The sequence below is a fragment of the Loxodonta africana genome, chromosome X, assembly GCF_030014295.1.
Source record: "Loxodonta africana isolate mLoxAfr1 chromosome X, mLoxAfr1.hap2, whole genome shotgun sequence".
In the NCBI taxonomy this organism is placed as follows: Eukaryota; Metazoa; Chordata; class Mammalia; order Proboscidea; family Elephantidae; genus Loxodonta; species Loxodonta africana.
In genome coordinates, this window is record NC_087369.1 from 79,537,016 (window position 1) to 79,551,306 (window position 14,291).

Genomic DNA, 14,291 nt, shown 5'->3' on the forward strand with positions numbered 1-14,291 from the left:
CAGCATTAGGTGAGGCTGTCAGGCACTGCCACTGATGATCTCCCGGGTCTTTGTTGCAGACAGAACAAGCGAATGAAAAAATGAACGCCAAACTAGAAGAGCTCAGGCAGCATGCAGCGTAAGTTTCGTACCAGATGTTTGTTAGTGACCTACACCATCTTAGTATATAATCATGGATGCTCTGGCCTGTACAGTGTGATTAACCCTTAGGTTCCTTTGCTTGAATTTTCAGCTGTAAACTGGATCTTCAAAAGATACTGGAGGTTTCAGGAGACCAGGAATTAAAAGAAAATGTAGAGATAATTCGTAATTTGCAGCAAATGATTACTCAGCTATCGGTAAGCCAAATAATGGGCAGTGTAAATAGGCATATATTGGTTTCATTTGTTTCTCCTGATGCATATAAATGTTTCTGACTCTGTGCCTTTTGTTGAAGCAACTCGAGTGTGAACTACTTAAGGACAGAGAATCAAGAATCTTTGGACGTGATCTGAGTATTGAATTTGTTAAATCAGAATACCCATAGATTACATATGCAACAAGTTAATATTTCAGTATTCTAAGCAAACACCAGAAGCACCAACATGGCAGTACAAAATCACTTGTATAGCAGGAGCAGCAATCATTGATTTGCTGTCCTCTAGGTGTAAGCTAATTTAATAAGAGGCCTTGTACCATACCCCAATTTCAAATAAGCTAGAGTCTGACAGATAGCTCAGAGCACTCAGGGAATACCATAGCTGTCTTTAATAACCAATAATAAACAAATGTGAATGATTGTTCTGCCATAAGTTCATAAGTTCCCATCTTTATTTATTTTTAGAACTGTTATAATAATTGTGGGTGTGTGTGTGTGTTTTGGAAACCCTAGTAGTGTAGTGGTTAAGTGCTACGGCTGCTAACCAAGAGGTCGGTAGTTCGAATCCGCCAGGCGCTCCTTGGAAACTCTATCAGGCAGTTCTGCTCTGTCTCATAGGGTCGCTACGAGTCGGAATCAACTCGACGGCAGTGGGTTTTTTTGGTGTGTTTTATTTTTTTTCTTTTGGGTTGTGAGTTATTGTTTTTGCCAGAAGAAAAACACTCACAATTCCACCACCCTAAAAATGTATTTTTATTTTTTGTGTTCCTTATCTATTATAGTCCTTAGGCATATATACTTTTTTAAAATTGAAATCATAGTATAACATAGTATGTTAAGGCATTATGGTTGGTTGAGGCATTATGGTTGGTTGAGGCATTATGGTTGGTTTCATACCATGTACACTCTCTGTAGGGTCTCTATGAGTTGGAATCGACTCGATGGCAACGGGTTTGGGTTTTTGTTTTTGCTTTTTTTTAGTTACACTCTCGTTTATTATTTGAAGCAATACTGTATATGTAAATACCTTGTAATAATTCCTAGCCCTTGGAAGAGGTTTTAATTGTACCAGAACACTGATTCTCCCACTCCTGGTCTTGCCCAATGTTTTCTAGAGTTGTGAAGAAGATATCACAAGGTCATCCACATATATATTTGCTCTTAAAGAGTAAATGGGGAAAACACATGTTATACAGTATTAGGGAGTGGTTAGGATGGCCAGTCCCAAGAAATTAAATGAATAAACTCCCAAAAGACTAGGAGGCAGTGTTTTAGAATTAGTATTGTACTAACTGTCCTGAGCAGTCTAAGTTGACAGTTCATTTAGCCAACAAACAGGGCACAGTAACTGAGACCCTGGCTCCGCAGCCAGACAAACCCTGGTTTGAAGCCAGTTCTGCCACTTACTAACTGTGTAACCTTGCTAAGTGCTGTATTAATGTCAAAATAAAACAATTTAAGTGACTCAAATAGAGGTTACTCAGCTGATGCACTCCAGAAGAACCTGAACTCCAGGTAACTCCTCAAGTTGAAGCAAGATTGGACTTTTACAGGGTGAAGAGAAGAGAGTGGTGTGTGTCCTTGTGGTTTGGCGCAAGTAGCAGTTTTTGTTTTTCGTTGCTGTGAAACTTTTGGTTGGGGGTTGTTCCAATTTTCATGCCTCTTGCAGGATGATTGGTACAATTCCATCCCAGTAACTGTGAGAAGATTATTTTTCAAGAGTTGGTTTTGCAAGCCTTGTGGTGTGTTGGGTAGTCATTGTTCAAGGGCAGGAGAGGTAGCAAAAAACAAAAGGAAAGGGAATGAAGTCAAGGAAACCTGGAACCTCTGTCGTGTCTGTTTTAATCCTTTTACATTAGTAATACAAGGACAAAAGAATGGGTGATTAACTGCCTATAAAATTCAGGAAGGCATCACAGAAGAAAATGGGTCCTAAAATATGAATAGGAGTTTTCCACAGGGGAAAGAACAATCCGCATAGAGGAAAAAGCACATGCAAAAGCAATGAGGTATGAAAGTAAATATTTAGAAAATGGTAAGAGCTACAATGTGGCTGAAATATAGAGTGCATGCTGGAGAATGGCTATCACAGGGTTAAATCTCACCATCTTATTCTGCAACATCTGATACGTGAAAACCTTGTGTGATCTGCCTCAGAGTTAAGATAATCTAGGTTGCAGAACCCTACTGCAGCCAAAGCTTATAAGCTTAGAAAATAGTGGCCTAGGGCACTGCTGTTCATGTACACCACACCAAGCTGAGAGGACTTCACATAGCCTTGTTTCTGGGGCTTTGAGTCACATAGAAAAGATGAAGAAGGAAACCCATGGAACTCTGTTAATAAAGTTAGCTAAGGTACTCTTAGTGAGCATCTGGCAGTATGACTGGTGCCTGGGGTGCCTGTCGAGCAAGTTGCTGGTGGTGACTGGCTTGGAGGGATTCTGTAGAATCACTGTGTCTGCCACTAAAATGCACTTGGCACTTGCAAAAGGGGGGTGCTAAAGATTGCCACAAGCTGATCAAGTCCCTGGCTCCCATCCACTGTCACAATTAGGCAGAGTGAACCCTCTTATCCTGGACTTCTGCTAGACCCTTGAATCAGAGTTCTCCATGTCTATTGTTTGGAGACCAGCCCACATGAAAAAAAAATGTTTTTAAATACAGTCTGCTCTTCATATCCGTCGGTTCCACATCTGCAGATTCAACCGTGGATCAAAAATATTTGGCGGGAGAGGGGGAGGGCGAGGAGAAACTTTCAAAAAGCAAAACTTGAATTTGCCACACGCCGAGCACTACAATCAATCCACACGGACGAAATGACGTGTAGGCTACCCTGCTATAGTTTCCCGCCATTTCACAGACCCTCAGTCTCTCTCCAGCACTCCTTGTTTGAGCATTGTTCATTTACTACTTGTGTGCACCCTTTGTTTCTGTGAAAAAATGGCTTCTAAAAAAAAAAATTAAGTGGTCAAAGCAATCCCTCAAAGGCTAAGAGGGACCGTAAAGTGTTCTCTCTTGACAAGAAAATGAAAATCTTAGATCTTTTGAAAAGTGGCATGTCGCTCGCCCAAGTGGGCTGTAAGGTCGGTAAAAATGACGAGCATTCACACAGTACAGCAGAAAGAAGCTGAAATTCATGGAAGTGTTTGTTAGTGCTGCACCTACAATGGCAAAAATGGTCATTCTAGTTCATGATAAAATGCTTGCAAAGACTGAGAAAGCTTTAAGTGTATGGCTAGAGGACATGTCACAGAAGAATAGCCCTGTTGATGGCAAAATTATGCGTGAAAAAGCACTTAGCCTCTATGAGCACTACTGTGAGGGGTTGAGGAGAGTGAGAGGAAGGTGTTTAAGGCTAGTAAGGAATGGCTGGCTAGCTATGCCAAGGACCACAGCCTCCAGGATTTAAAGATCACGGGATAATCAGCATCGGCTGATGCCTAGGCAGCATCAGCTTTCCCAGAAGAGTTCAAAGGAGCTCATTGAAGAGAGAGACTATGAAACAACTATTTCCGTGGCATTTACATTGTATTAGGTATTTAGACGTAACCTAGAGATGATTTAAAGTATACGGGAGGGTGTTCATAGGTTGTGTGCAAATACTATTCCATTTTATATAAGGGACTTGAGTATCCTCCGATTTTGGTATCCGCAGGGGATCCTGGAGCCAATCTTCTGTGGATACCAAGGAAGGACTGTGCACAACAGTGTATCCTGGAGCTTTTATTCAGATTCACTGCAGTGAAAGCAAAAGTTTCCCATGTAAATGCTTATGCCCTTCAGTCTGGATTAAAACTATTTTTATTTTAGTGAACACCCCTTTTCAGTTATGAAGGTAACCATTGTTCCTGGATCTTACTACTAGGAGCTTTAAGTGCTAAACTGTACCAATTCTTCCTGTAAAATATAATTCAAGCAAACCTCCTTGTGCATTTACCTATGAGGAAATTCATGCAGTCTTTTCATTTCCCACAAAATCAAATATTTTTGTTTGTTAGTTTTTATCCTCTCCTTCAAGACCATTTCCATAAAAAGCATCTTGCATGCCCGGCATTGGTATTGCCTACAACCTACAAGCACAAACTTCATTTTGAAGGGTTTTGCTGGTTAATGTAGCACAGTGTACCCTAGCCTTGTTCCCCTGACCATCATCTTCAGCGAATCATATCTTTTACTTACAAGAGACTCTCAGCTGTAGCCTTGGAATGGGAGGAAAGTGGGCTGTTAGACTGAAATAAATCCTATTGTTAGATATTTACGTATAAGGTAATGAAGACAGAATCCTGCCACGTTCATGTAGAACATATCACCAGAGCCTTGAGCTTAAACCTTAGTGTTCTGAACATTTCACTGGGCCAAATGCCGAAGGTAAACCACAGTAACCAAGTCTTCTTCAAGGTTCAACCCATCTCCTTTGATCCTGACTGCCGTTAACCCTTAATATATTGAAGTACTCTGTTTTTAAGAAGAATTTGATACATCCTGCCCTTGGGAATCACCAGTTCTGTAAATCATGCGCTAACTCTATGTTTTTTTCCATGTTATTAGGCCAATAGCTCTTTCACCAATCATCTCCTTAATCATGTGACTTCCTGGAAATAATCTTTTCTTCTCAGGGCTCTACAGAATCACTTAAACAGAAGCGACAATCATATGTTACAATGCCAAATAAAGCCTAAATTCCAGTGAGGAGAAAGAGCTTGCTCATATGATACCATACAAACAAATCAGGCCTAGTAAGTGGTTTTAGGTTTCCTTTCTAGGTGCCCAAAAAAAGGAATTTACCCTTTTGGGAGGGATTTGGTACTTGCCTTTTCCCCTCCAAGTAACCATTAACTGGAGCAGCTGCATGTGATCTGTTCTTATTTATATGAGGGACAGTGCGGCAGTACATTTGTCTGACTTCCTGAACACATTTTTTCTGGGCACCACCTAGTGTATTTATTTCTTTATAGAGTAGGTTCTTGCTGCCTTGACCGACTGTAAAATAGTCGAAGATAACTCTTCATTCTATTCACTTTTCTGCTGCATTGCCAATATTTAATATGTTGATTTAAAGGGCATGCCTGTGAAACTAGCTAGAACTGTACATTACAGAGATTGACTTAGCGGTAGGAGCGTAAAAAGAAAGGGTAGAGTCTGTAAAGTGGGTTAAACTTTGACCTGTTGGAATGGCTTAATGTTTCAATCTGGCCCAATGATCTCTGGCAGAGCAGAAGAGGTACAATAAGTATGTCAGTTGCCACATGAACTTATTTTTTAGACACTACACAATCGCCCTTTATAAAGAAGAAAGACTCTTGAGAGGTAAGAAATGGAAATGTGTGGCTCTTGGAGTATATGTGACTACAGAGTGGATCCAGCACCTTAAGTGGTCTCTGTGTATACTTAAAAAAAAATTAGATAACCAGTATGAAATCCACTAGTAAGCTTCACCTCAGTTTTTTTCCTGAACTGAAACATTTGCCTTTGCAGAATGAAACTGTTGTTTGCATGGCTGCAGCCATTGATTCTGCAGTGGAACCAGAAGCTGTAAGTAATTGGCCCCTTTGTGTAGAACTGGGAGCTTCAACTCTGCCATTTCTATAATTTATCACTCATCTGAAGAAGAGAATCCATGATGTTACTATCTTCCATAGAATGGCCTAGAAATCCAGAAATCTTGAGTGTAAAATCCCTAACTTGGACAGGTTCTATCTCTAATAGTATAATTGGTAATGGATAGCAGGACTTCTCAGAGATGTCACATTCTGTATTTACAATCTGGCTTGCTTACTGATTTCTTGTTATATGCTAATATTCTTCATCAGCTGTCTAGCAAGTTAAAATGAGCTGGACAAATTGGGAAGGAAACAAATTAGGAAATTGTGACAAAGTCAAAAAAAGCATTAGAGCAGAAATGGAAAAGATTTTTTTTTTCTGGGCCTAATTTTCTATGGATGGGATTGTTAGGGGCTAAAAGAACCAAGGTCTCATGTTGCAAGAATAGATAAAATGGCTAAAGGTTATAGAGTAGAATCAAAATGAAAGGCTAGACAATGGTTCGAGATGGCTTTTTCCCCTTCAAATGAATATATATGTGTAGTTTTCTGAAAGAAGGAAGATAGCCAATAAATCAAGTACTAGAGGTCAGCTCTGTGAGAATAAATGAGGCCTCTTTTCCATTTTCACCATTCCCAAAGTGCCATTTCCAGGAACCTTTCTCCTCTGAGAGCTCCTTGGAATGAGATAAAAATAAGAAACATTGACCAGATCAATAAAGGAAAGAACAAGAAACTTAGTTCACTCTTAGAAGCAATTAAAGCATCTAAAAGAAATAAGGTGTTTGTGAGAGCAGTAAAATAGACTAGCTCAATTTATTTCAAATGTTTAAAGCGAATGTCGTATGAGAAGCCACAATTATAAAAGAACAGAGGTGTTGCTAATAGAGAACCGGCCCTTAGAATTGATGAAACAGTGCCTAAGGAACTTCGATTGCTTTTTTCTCTAACAAATCATTATCCTTATTTGTTCCAGCAAGTGGAAACAAGCCCAGAGACCAGCAGGTCTTCTGATGTTTTCACCACCCAGCATGCTCTACGTCAAGCTCAGATGTCTAAGGAACTGCTTGAGTTGAATAAAGCCCTTGCACTGAAAGAGGCCCTAGCTCGGAAAATGACTCAGAATGACAGCCAACTACAGCCCATTCAGTTCCAGTACCAGGTAAACTATTTACTGGAGCAGCATTTGCTCACGTCTACTATCTCTCTTTAATTGAATGGGAAGAAAACAAGCACATCATTTTTTTAAATAATTTTTATTGTGCTTTAAGTGAAAGTTTACAAATCAAGTCAGTCTCTCACATATAAACTTTTATGCACCTTACTACATACTCCCACTTACTCTCCCCCTAATGAGTCGGCCCGCTCCCTCCTTCCAGTCTCTCCTTTCGTGACCGTTTTGCCAGCTTCTAACCCCCTCTACCTTCCCATCTCCCCTCCAGATAGGAGATGCCAATATAGTCTCAAGTGTCCACCTGATGCAAGTAGCTCACTCCTCATCAGCATCTCTCTCCAACCCATTGTCCAGTCCAATCCATGTCTGATGACTTGGCTTCGGGCATGGTTCCTGTCCTGGGCCAACAGAAGGTTTGGGGACCATGACCGCCGGGATTCTTCTAGTCTCAGTCAGACCATTAAGTCTGGTCTTTTTATGAGAATTTGGGGTCTGCATCCCACTGTTCTCTTGCTCCCTCAGGGGTTCTCTCTTGTGCTCCCTGTCAGGGCAGTCATCGGTTGTGGTCGGGCACCATCTAGTTCTTCTGGTCTCAGGATGATGTAGTCTCTAGTTCATGTAGCCCTTTCTGACTCTTGGGCTTCTAATTACCTTGTGACCTTGGTGTTCTTCATTCTCCTTTGATCCAGGTGGGTTGAGACCAATTGATATATCTTAGATGGCCGCTTGCTAGAAGCACATCATTTTTTAAAATAATTTTTACTGTGCTTAGTGAAAAAGTTTACAAATCAAGTCAGTCACTCACATAAATCTTATACACACCTTGCTACATACTCCCAATTACTCTCCCCCTAATGAGACAGCCCGCTGTCTCCCTCCACTCTCTCTTTTCGTGTCCATTATGCCAGCTTCTAACCCCCTCTACCCTCTCATCTCCCCTCCAGGCAGGAGATGCCAACATAGTCTCAAGTGTCCACCTGATCCAAGAAGCTCACTCCTCACCAGCATCCCTTTCCAACCCATTGTCCAGTCCAATCCATGTCTGAAGAGTTGTAGAAGCACATCATTTCTGATGATGAAAAGACAATATAATATGGGTAGTAGTACTGGAGTTGTACTGTTTTTTTTTTTAAAAAAAAAAAAAGGATACATTCAGGAAAGGGAACCTGTAATTTTGTCCCCTTTATTCTAGTGCAGTCCCTGGGTAGCATAAGTGCTTAACACACTGTGCTACTAACTGAAAGGGTGGAGGTTTGAGTCAACCCAGAGGTGCCTCACAAGAAAGGCCTGGCAGTCTACTTCCAAAAATCAACCACTGAAAACCCTCTGGAGTACATTTATACTGTGACACACATGGGATTGCCATGAGTCGGGATCTACTCAACAGGAACTGGTTTAGTTTAATGCCTTACCATATGTTATAACAAACATGGTCCCTACTTGTGGAGAAATTTTGTTTTAGTCACTATACTTAGATTCTGAGGAAGGTACATTTCTTAGTAGGTGGTTCTGAGTTATACTGTGAATTATGAAAGGACTTATAGTGGCTTTCACATGAATCAATAAGCAGATCTTTACTTAAAGCAAGTCTTTGGCTATCAGGTTACCCACAAGAAATGGCCATTGTTCCAGACCTTATTCCTCCTTGTACCCCAATGTTACCTATACTTTCTCTGTGATATAACTGTGAACTTGTTTGGATGTGTCAAGGAATAAGGGTGGATTGTTTTCCCATACAGCTATACCCTACCACTCTCAAAGTACTATATGCTTGTATTTAGAAAGACCTATTTTTTTTATACTATTCATGCTTTTTTATCACCACCACCCCTAAATTTTTAGAGTAAAAACAAGAAAAGTGTTTATCCTTAATGATTTTCGCCACTTTTTTCCCCTTAGGGTAAAGGTTGCTTCCAAAGTAATAACTGAGTTGCCTATAGAGGTTTTTCCTCTTCTTTCTTATCATAGTCTTGTTCAACTTTTTTAAAACCTAATTTTTATTTATGTCATAAAGACATTCAAGTATATCATTTTTTATTGTGGTAAATATATAACAAAATATTTGCCATTTCAACATTTTTATATGTACAGTTCAGTGACATTAATTATATTCATCATATTGTACACCATCACCACTATCCATTTCCAAATTTTTCCATCACCCTTAAGCTCATTACCCCCTGAGCAACAACTCCACATTTTACCTCCCTCTTGCCGCTGGTAACCACTACTGAACGCCGGTCTCTATACAGATCCCTATTCTGCATATTTCATGTAAGTGGGATCATATAATATTTATGCTTTTGTGATTGATTTATTTTGCTCACCATAATATTTTCAAAGTTCATCCCTCTTGCAGCATATATCTGGACTTCATTTTTCTTTATTAAAAGAAATATTCCATTGTATATATATACCACATTTTGTTTATCCATTCATCTGTTGATGGACATTTAGGTTGTTTCCACCTTTTGGCTATTGTGAAAAGTGCTGCAATGAACATGGGTATACAAATATTTGTTTTTGTTCCTGCTTTCAACTATTTGGGGTACATACCAAGGAGTGGAATTGCTGGGTCATTGTTTTTTGGGGGTTTATGGTAATTCTATGTCTATAACTTTTTGAGGAACCACAGAACTGTTTCCCACAGAGACTGTACCATTGTACAATCCCACCAGTAATAGATGAGGGTCCCAATTTTTCCACATCCTGGCCAACATTGTTTTCCATTTTTTGATCATAGCCATCTTAAACCTATTGCCATCAAGTTGATTCTGACTCATAGCGACCCTATAGGACAGAGTAGAACTGCCCTGCAGGGTTTCCAAGGAGCACCTGGTGGATTTGAACTGCCAGCCTTTTAGTTAGCAACAATAGCTCTTAAAACCATTACACCACCAGGGTTTCCGTAGCCATCTTAGTGGGGTGAAATGATATCTCATTGTGGTTTTGATTTGTATTTCCCTAACTGACTTCACAGCACCCGAGAACGGCAACTGCTACAATGACTAGTGACGGCGAGCATCCTTTCATGTGCCTGTTGGCTATTTGTATTTCTTTGGCGAAATGTCTATTCAAGATTTTGGCCATTTTTTGATTGGGTTGTCTTTTTGTTGTTAAATTGTAGGTGTTATTTATATATTCTGGATAGTAAGCCCTTATCAGATATATGGTTCCCCCAAATTTTCTCACAGTCTGTAGGTGGTCTCTTCACTTTGTTGTTAAAGCCATTTATTGACCAAAAGTTTTTAATTTTGATGAAGTATAATTTATCTATTTTGATTTCCTCATTCCTTGTTTCCGTATTTTCCTTATTCTTGACATACGCCTTTATTTTAGTGGAGCGCAACCCCAATAACTGTCTGAGAAAGGCTACATGAAAGGAAAATGTTTTAAAACATTGAATGCCTGAAAATAGCTTTTTTTTTTTCTTCTTCTTACACTTGTATGGTTAGCTGGGTTTGGAATTCTATAGTCAAAATTAGATTGATTCAGAATTTTAAATGTGCTGCTCCATTGTCTTCTGTGTCCACTGTTGCTGTTTGAAAAGTCCATTATGATTCCTGTTCTTTGTTTTTTAGCTGTGTTTTTACCCTTTCTGGAAACTTTCAGGATCTTTTCTTTGTCCCCAAGTGCTACTTAATTTTACAGTGACGTGCCTTGGTATGGTCTTTTCTCATTTATTGTGCTAGGTGCTTGGTGGGTCCCTTCAATTGAGAAATTTGTATCCTCCTCTTTTGGGAAGTTTTCTTTATATTTATATATGATTTATTTTGTTGTTGTTATTGAGAATATACACAGTATATTTGTTTCTACCTGTACATTTCATTGACATTGAATACATTCTTTGAGTTGTGTAACCAACCATTCTAAGCCTCCTTTCCTAAGTTGTTCCTCCCTCATAATATAGACTCACTGCCCCCTAAGATTCATATCTAATTGTTCGAGTTGAGTTGTCAATTTGATCTCATATAGATCGGTCTTAAAAGAGCATAACACTCAAGGCAGACATTCTTTACTAGTTAAGCTAAACTGTTGTTTGGTTTTAAGAAGGATTCAGGGATATTCTTGGTTTAAGGCTTAAAGATGATCACAGGGCAGTAGTTTCAGGGGTTCATCCAGCCACCATGGCTCTAGAAAACCTGGCTTCCATGAGAATTTGAAAGTCTGTTCTGCATTTTCCTCCTTTGGATCAGGATTCTTCTATGGAATCTTTTATCAAAATGTTTAGCAATGATAGCTGGCATCATCCAGTTCTTCTGGTCTCATGGCAAGGAGGCAGTTGTTCGTGGAGGCAATTAGCCACATATTCCATATGTCCCTCCTATGCCTGACTCTCCTTCTTCCTCTGTTGCTCCAAGTGAATAGAGACCAATTATTGTGCCTTGGGTGGCCGCTTGCAAGCTTTTAAGACCCCAAGGACTAGCAACAAAGTGGGAGATAGAACAGAAGCACTAAACACGTTATTAGGCCAATTAACTGGAATGTCTCATGAAACCATGACCCTAAACCTCCAAACCAAAGAACCAAATCCCATGAAGTATTTTGTTGTACGTGAGCAGGCTCAGCAGCTACTCTTTTTTTTTTTTGTCATTGTTTAAATACATCTATCACACAACTTTTCACATTCCACCTTTTTACAGGTGTACAACTTATTAACAGCAATTACATTAATCGGCTATGAAAACCTACGTTTAATCAATGCAATTTTTCCATCATTGTAAACAGAAAGTCAATACTCCACAAGCAATACCCTGCTTTCCCTTTCCCTTTCCCTCTCCCTCCTGCAACCACTAATAAACTTTGGTCTCTATACATTTGCCTTTTCTTTTTTTTTTTTTATAAATAAGTGAGGTCCTATAATATTTGTCCTTTTGTGATTGGTTTATTTTACTCAGCATAATGTCTTCAAGCTCTACAGGTTGTAGCATATATCAAGACTTCATTTGTCTTTGTGGCTGAGTAGTATTCCATTGTATGTATGTACCACATTTTGTATATCCATTCATCTGTTGATGGGCATTTAGGTTGTTTCCACCTTTTGGCTATTGTGAATAGTGCTGCAGTGAACATTTGTCTACAAGCCTCTGCTTGAGTCTCTGTTTTCAAGTCTTTTGGTTATATACCTAGGAGTGGAAATTACTGGGTCATATAGTAGTTCTGTTTTTAGAGGAACCACCACACCATTTTCCACAATCGCTGTGCCATTTTGCATTCCCACCAGCAATGGATAAGTATTTCAATTTCCCCACATCATCGCCATTATCTTGGCCATCCTAGTGGGAGTGAAATGATACCTCATTGTGGTCTTTCTGATGGCTAATGACCGTGAGCATCTTTTCATGTGTTTGGCGGTCATTTGAATGTCCTCTTTGATGAAATGTCTATTCAAGTCCTGTGCCTATTTTCTGATAGGGTATTTGTCTTTTTGTTGTTCGTTATCAGAGTTTTATACATATATAGATATATAGATTATTAGATTCTGTATTCATGAGAGATATTAAAAAAATGAGAGATATTGGTCTATAATTTTATTTTTTAGTGGTATCTTTGCCTGGCTTTGGTATCAGGCTTATGCTTGCATCATGGGATGAATTTGGGTCTATTCCTTTTCTATGCTCTGAAATAGTTTGAGTAGCATTGGTGACAACTCTTGTCTGATGTTGATAGAATTCTCCAGTGAAGCCATCTGGGCCAGGATTTTTTTTTCTTTTTTTCACTGGGAGATTTTTTTATGACCTGTTCACTTTCTTTTTTTGTTATGGATCTATTCAGATTGTGTTATTTTGGGTAGGTAGTGTGTTTCTAGGAATTTTTCTATTTCTTCTTGATTTTCAAATTTGTTAGAGTATAATTTTTCATAATATTCTGTTATTATCCTTTTTATTTCAGTTGGAGCTGTTGTAATGTCACCCGTCTCATTTCTTATTTGTGTTATTTGCATCTTCTCTTTCTTTTCTCAAGTTGGCCAGTGATTGGTCCATTTTATGGATATTTTCGAAGCACCAACTTCTACTCTTGTTGATTCTTTTGATTGTTTTTCTGTTTTATTTATTTCTGCTCTAACCTTTGTTGTTTCCTTTCTCCTGGCAGCTGTGGACTTCTTTTGCTGCTCTTTTTCTATTTGTCTGTGTTGTAGGGTTAAAGTATTGATTTTGGCCCTTTGTCCTTTTTTAATGTGTGTGCTTATTGCTGTAAATTAACCTCTGAGCACTGCTTTTGCTGTGTTCCAAAGATTTTGGTTTGTTGTGTTTTCATTCTCATTTGATTGTAGGAATTATTTTATTTCCTTTTTAATTCCTTCTGTTACCCAGTGTTTTTAAAGCAAGATGTTATTCAATTTCCATGTATTTGATTTTTCCCTTGTTTTTCCTGTTATTGATTTCTAATTTTATAGCATTGTGATCAGAGAAGATGCTTTGTATTATTTCGGTATTTTTGAATTTATTGAGGCTTGCTGTGTGGCCTAAAATATGGCCTATTCTGGAGCATGATCCATGTGCATTGGAGAAGAATGTGTACTGTGCTGCTGTTGGGTAGAGTGTTCTGTATATGTCTATGAGGTCAAGTTGGTCAATTGTGTTGTTTAAATCTTCTGTATCTTTGTTGAATTTCTTTTTAGTGGTTCTGTCTTCACTGAAAGTGGTATGTTAAAGTCTCCTACTATTATTGTGGAACTGTCCATTTCTCTTTTCAATACTGTTAGAGTTTGTTTTATGTATTTTGGAGCTCTGTCATTGAGTGTGTAAATATCTTTTATGGTTATGTCCTCCTGGTTGATGGACCCTTAAGTCATTATACAGTGCAACTCTGTCTTAGTCATCTAGTGCTGCCATAACAGAAATACCACAAGTGGATGGCTTTAACAAAGAGAAATTTATTTCCTCACGGTAAAGTAGGCTAAAAGTCCAAATTCAAGGTGTCAGCTCCAGGGAAAGGCTTTCTCTCTCTTTCGCCTCTGGAGGAAGGTCCTTGTCCTCAGTCTTCCCACAGTCGAGGAGCTTTTCAGGCACAGGGACCCCAGGTCCAAAGGACGTGCTCTGGTCCTGGTGCTGCTTTCTTGGTGGTATGATGTCCCCAGCTCTCTGCTTGCTTCCCTTTCCTTTTATCTCTTGAAACATAAAAGGTGGTGCAGGCCACACCCCAGGGAAACTCCCTTTACCTTGGATCAGGGAGGTAACCTGAGTAAGGGTGGTGTTACAATCCCACCCTAATCCTC

The 14,291-nt window shown here is 39.2% G+C and overlaps 1 protein-coding gene across 2 annotated transcripts in view; it reads left to right on the plus strand.

Moving 5' to 3' along the window:
- The window catches only part of KIF4A (kinesin family member 4A), a 197,438-nt gene that overhangs the window by 99,018 nt on the left and 84,129 nt on the right, over nucleotides 1-14,291 (plus strand). For both annotated transcript variants that reach the window (XM_003412683.4, XM_064278511.1), the window contains 4 exons: nucleotides 60-118; nucleotides 233-338; nucleotides 5,834-5,890; nucleotides 6,875-7,060. In XM_003412683.4, the coding sequence (XP_003412731.3) occupies nucleotides 60-118; nucleotides 233-338; nucleotides 5,834-5,890; nucleotides 6,875-7,060 (408 nt within the window). The remainder of the gene's footprint in view (nucleotides 1-59; nucleotides 119-232; nucleotides 339-5,833; nucleotides 5,891-6,874; nucleotides 7,061-14,291) is intronic.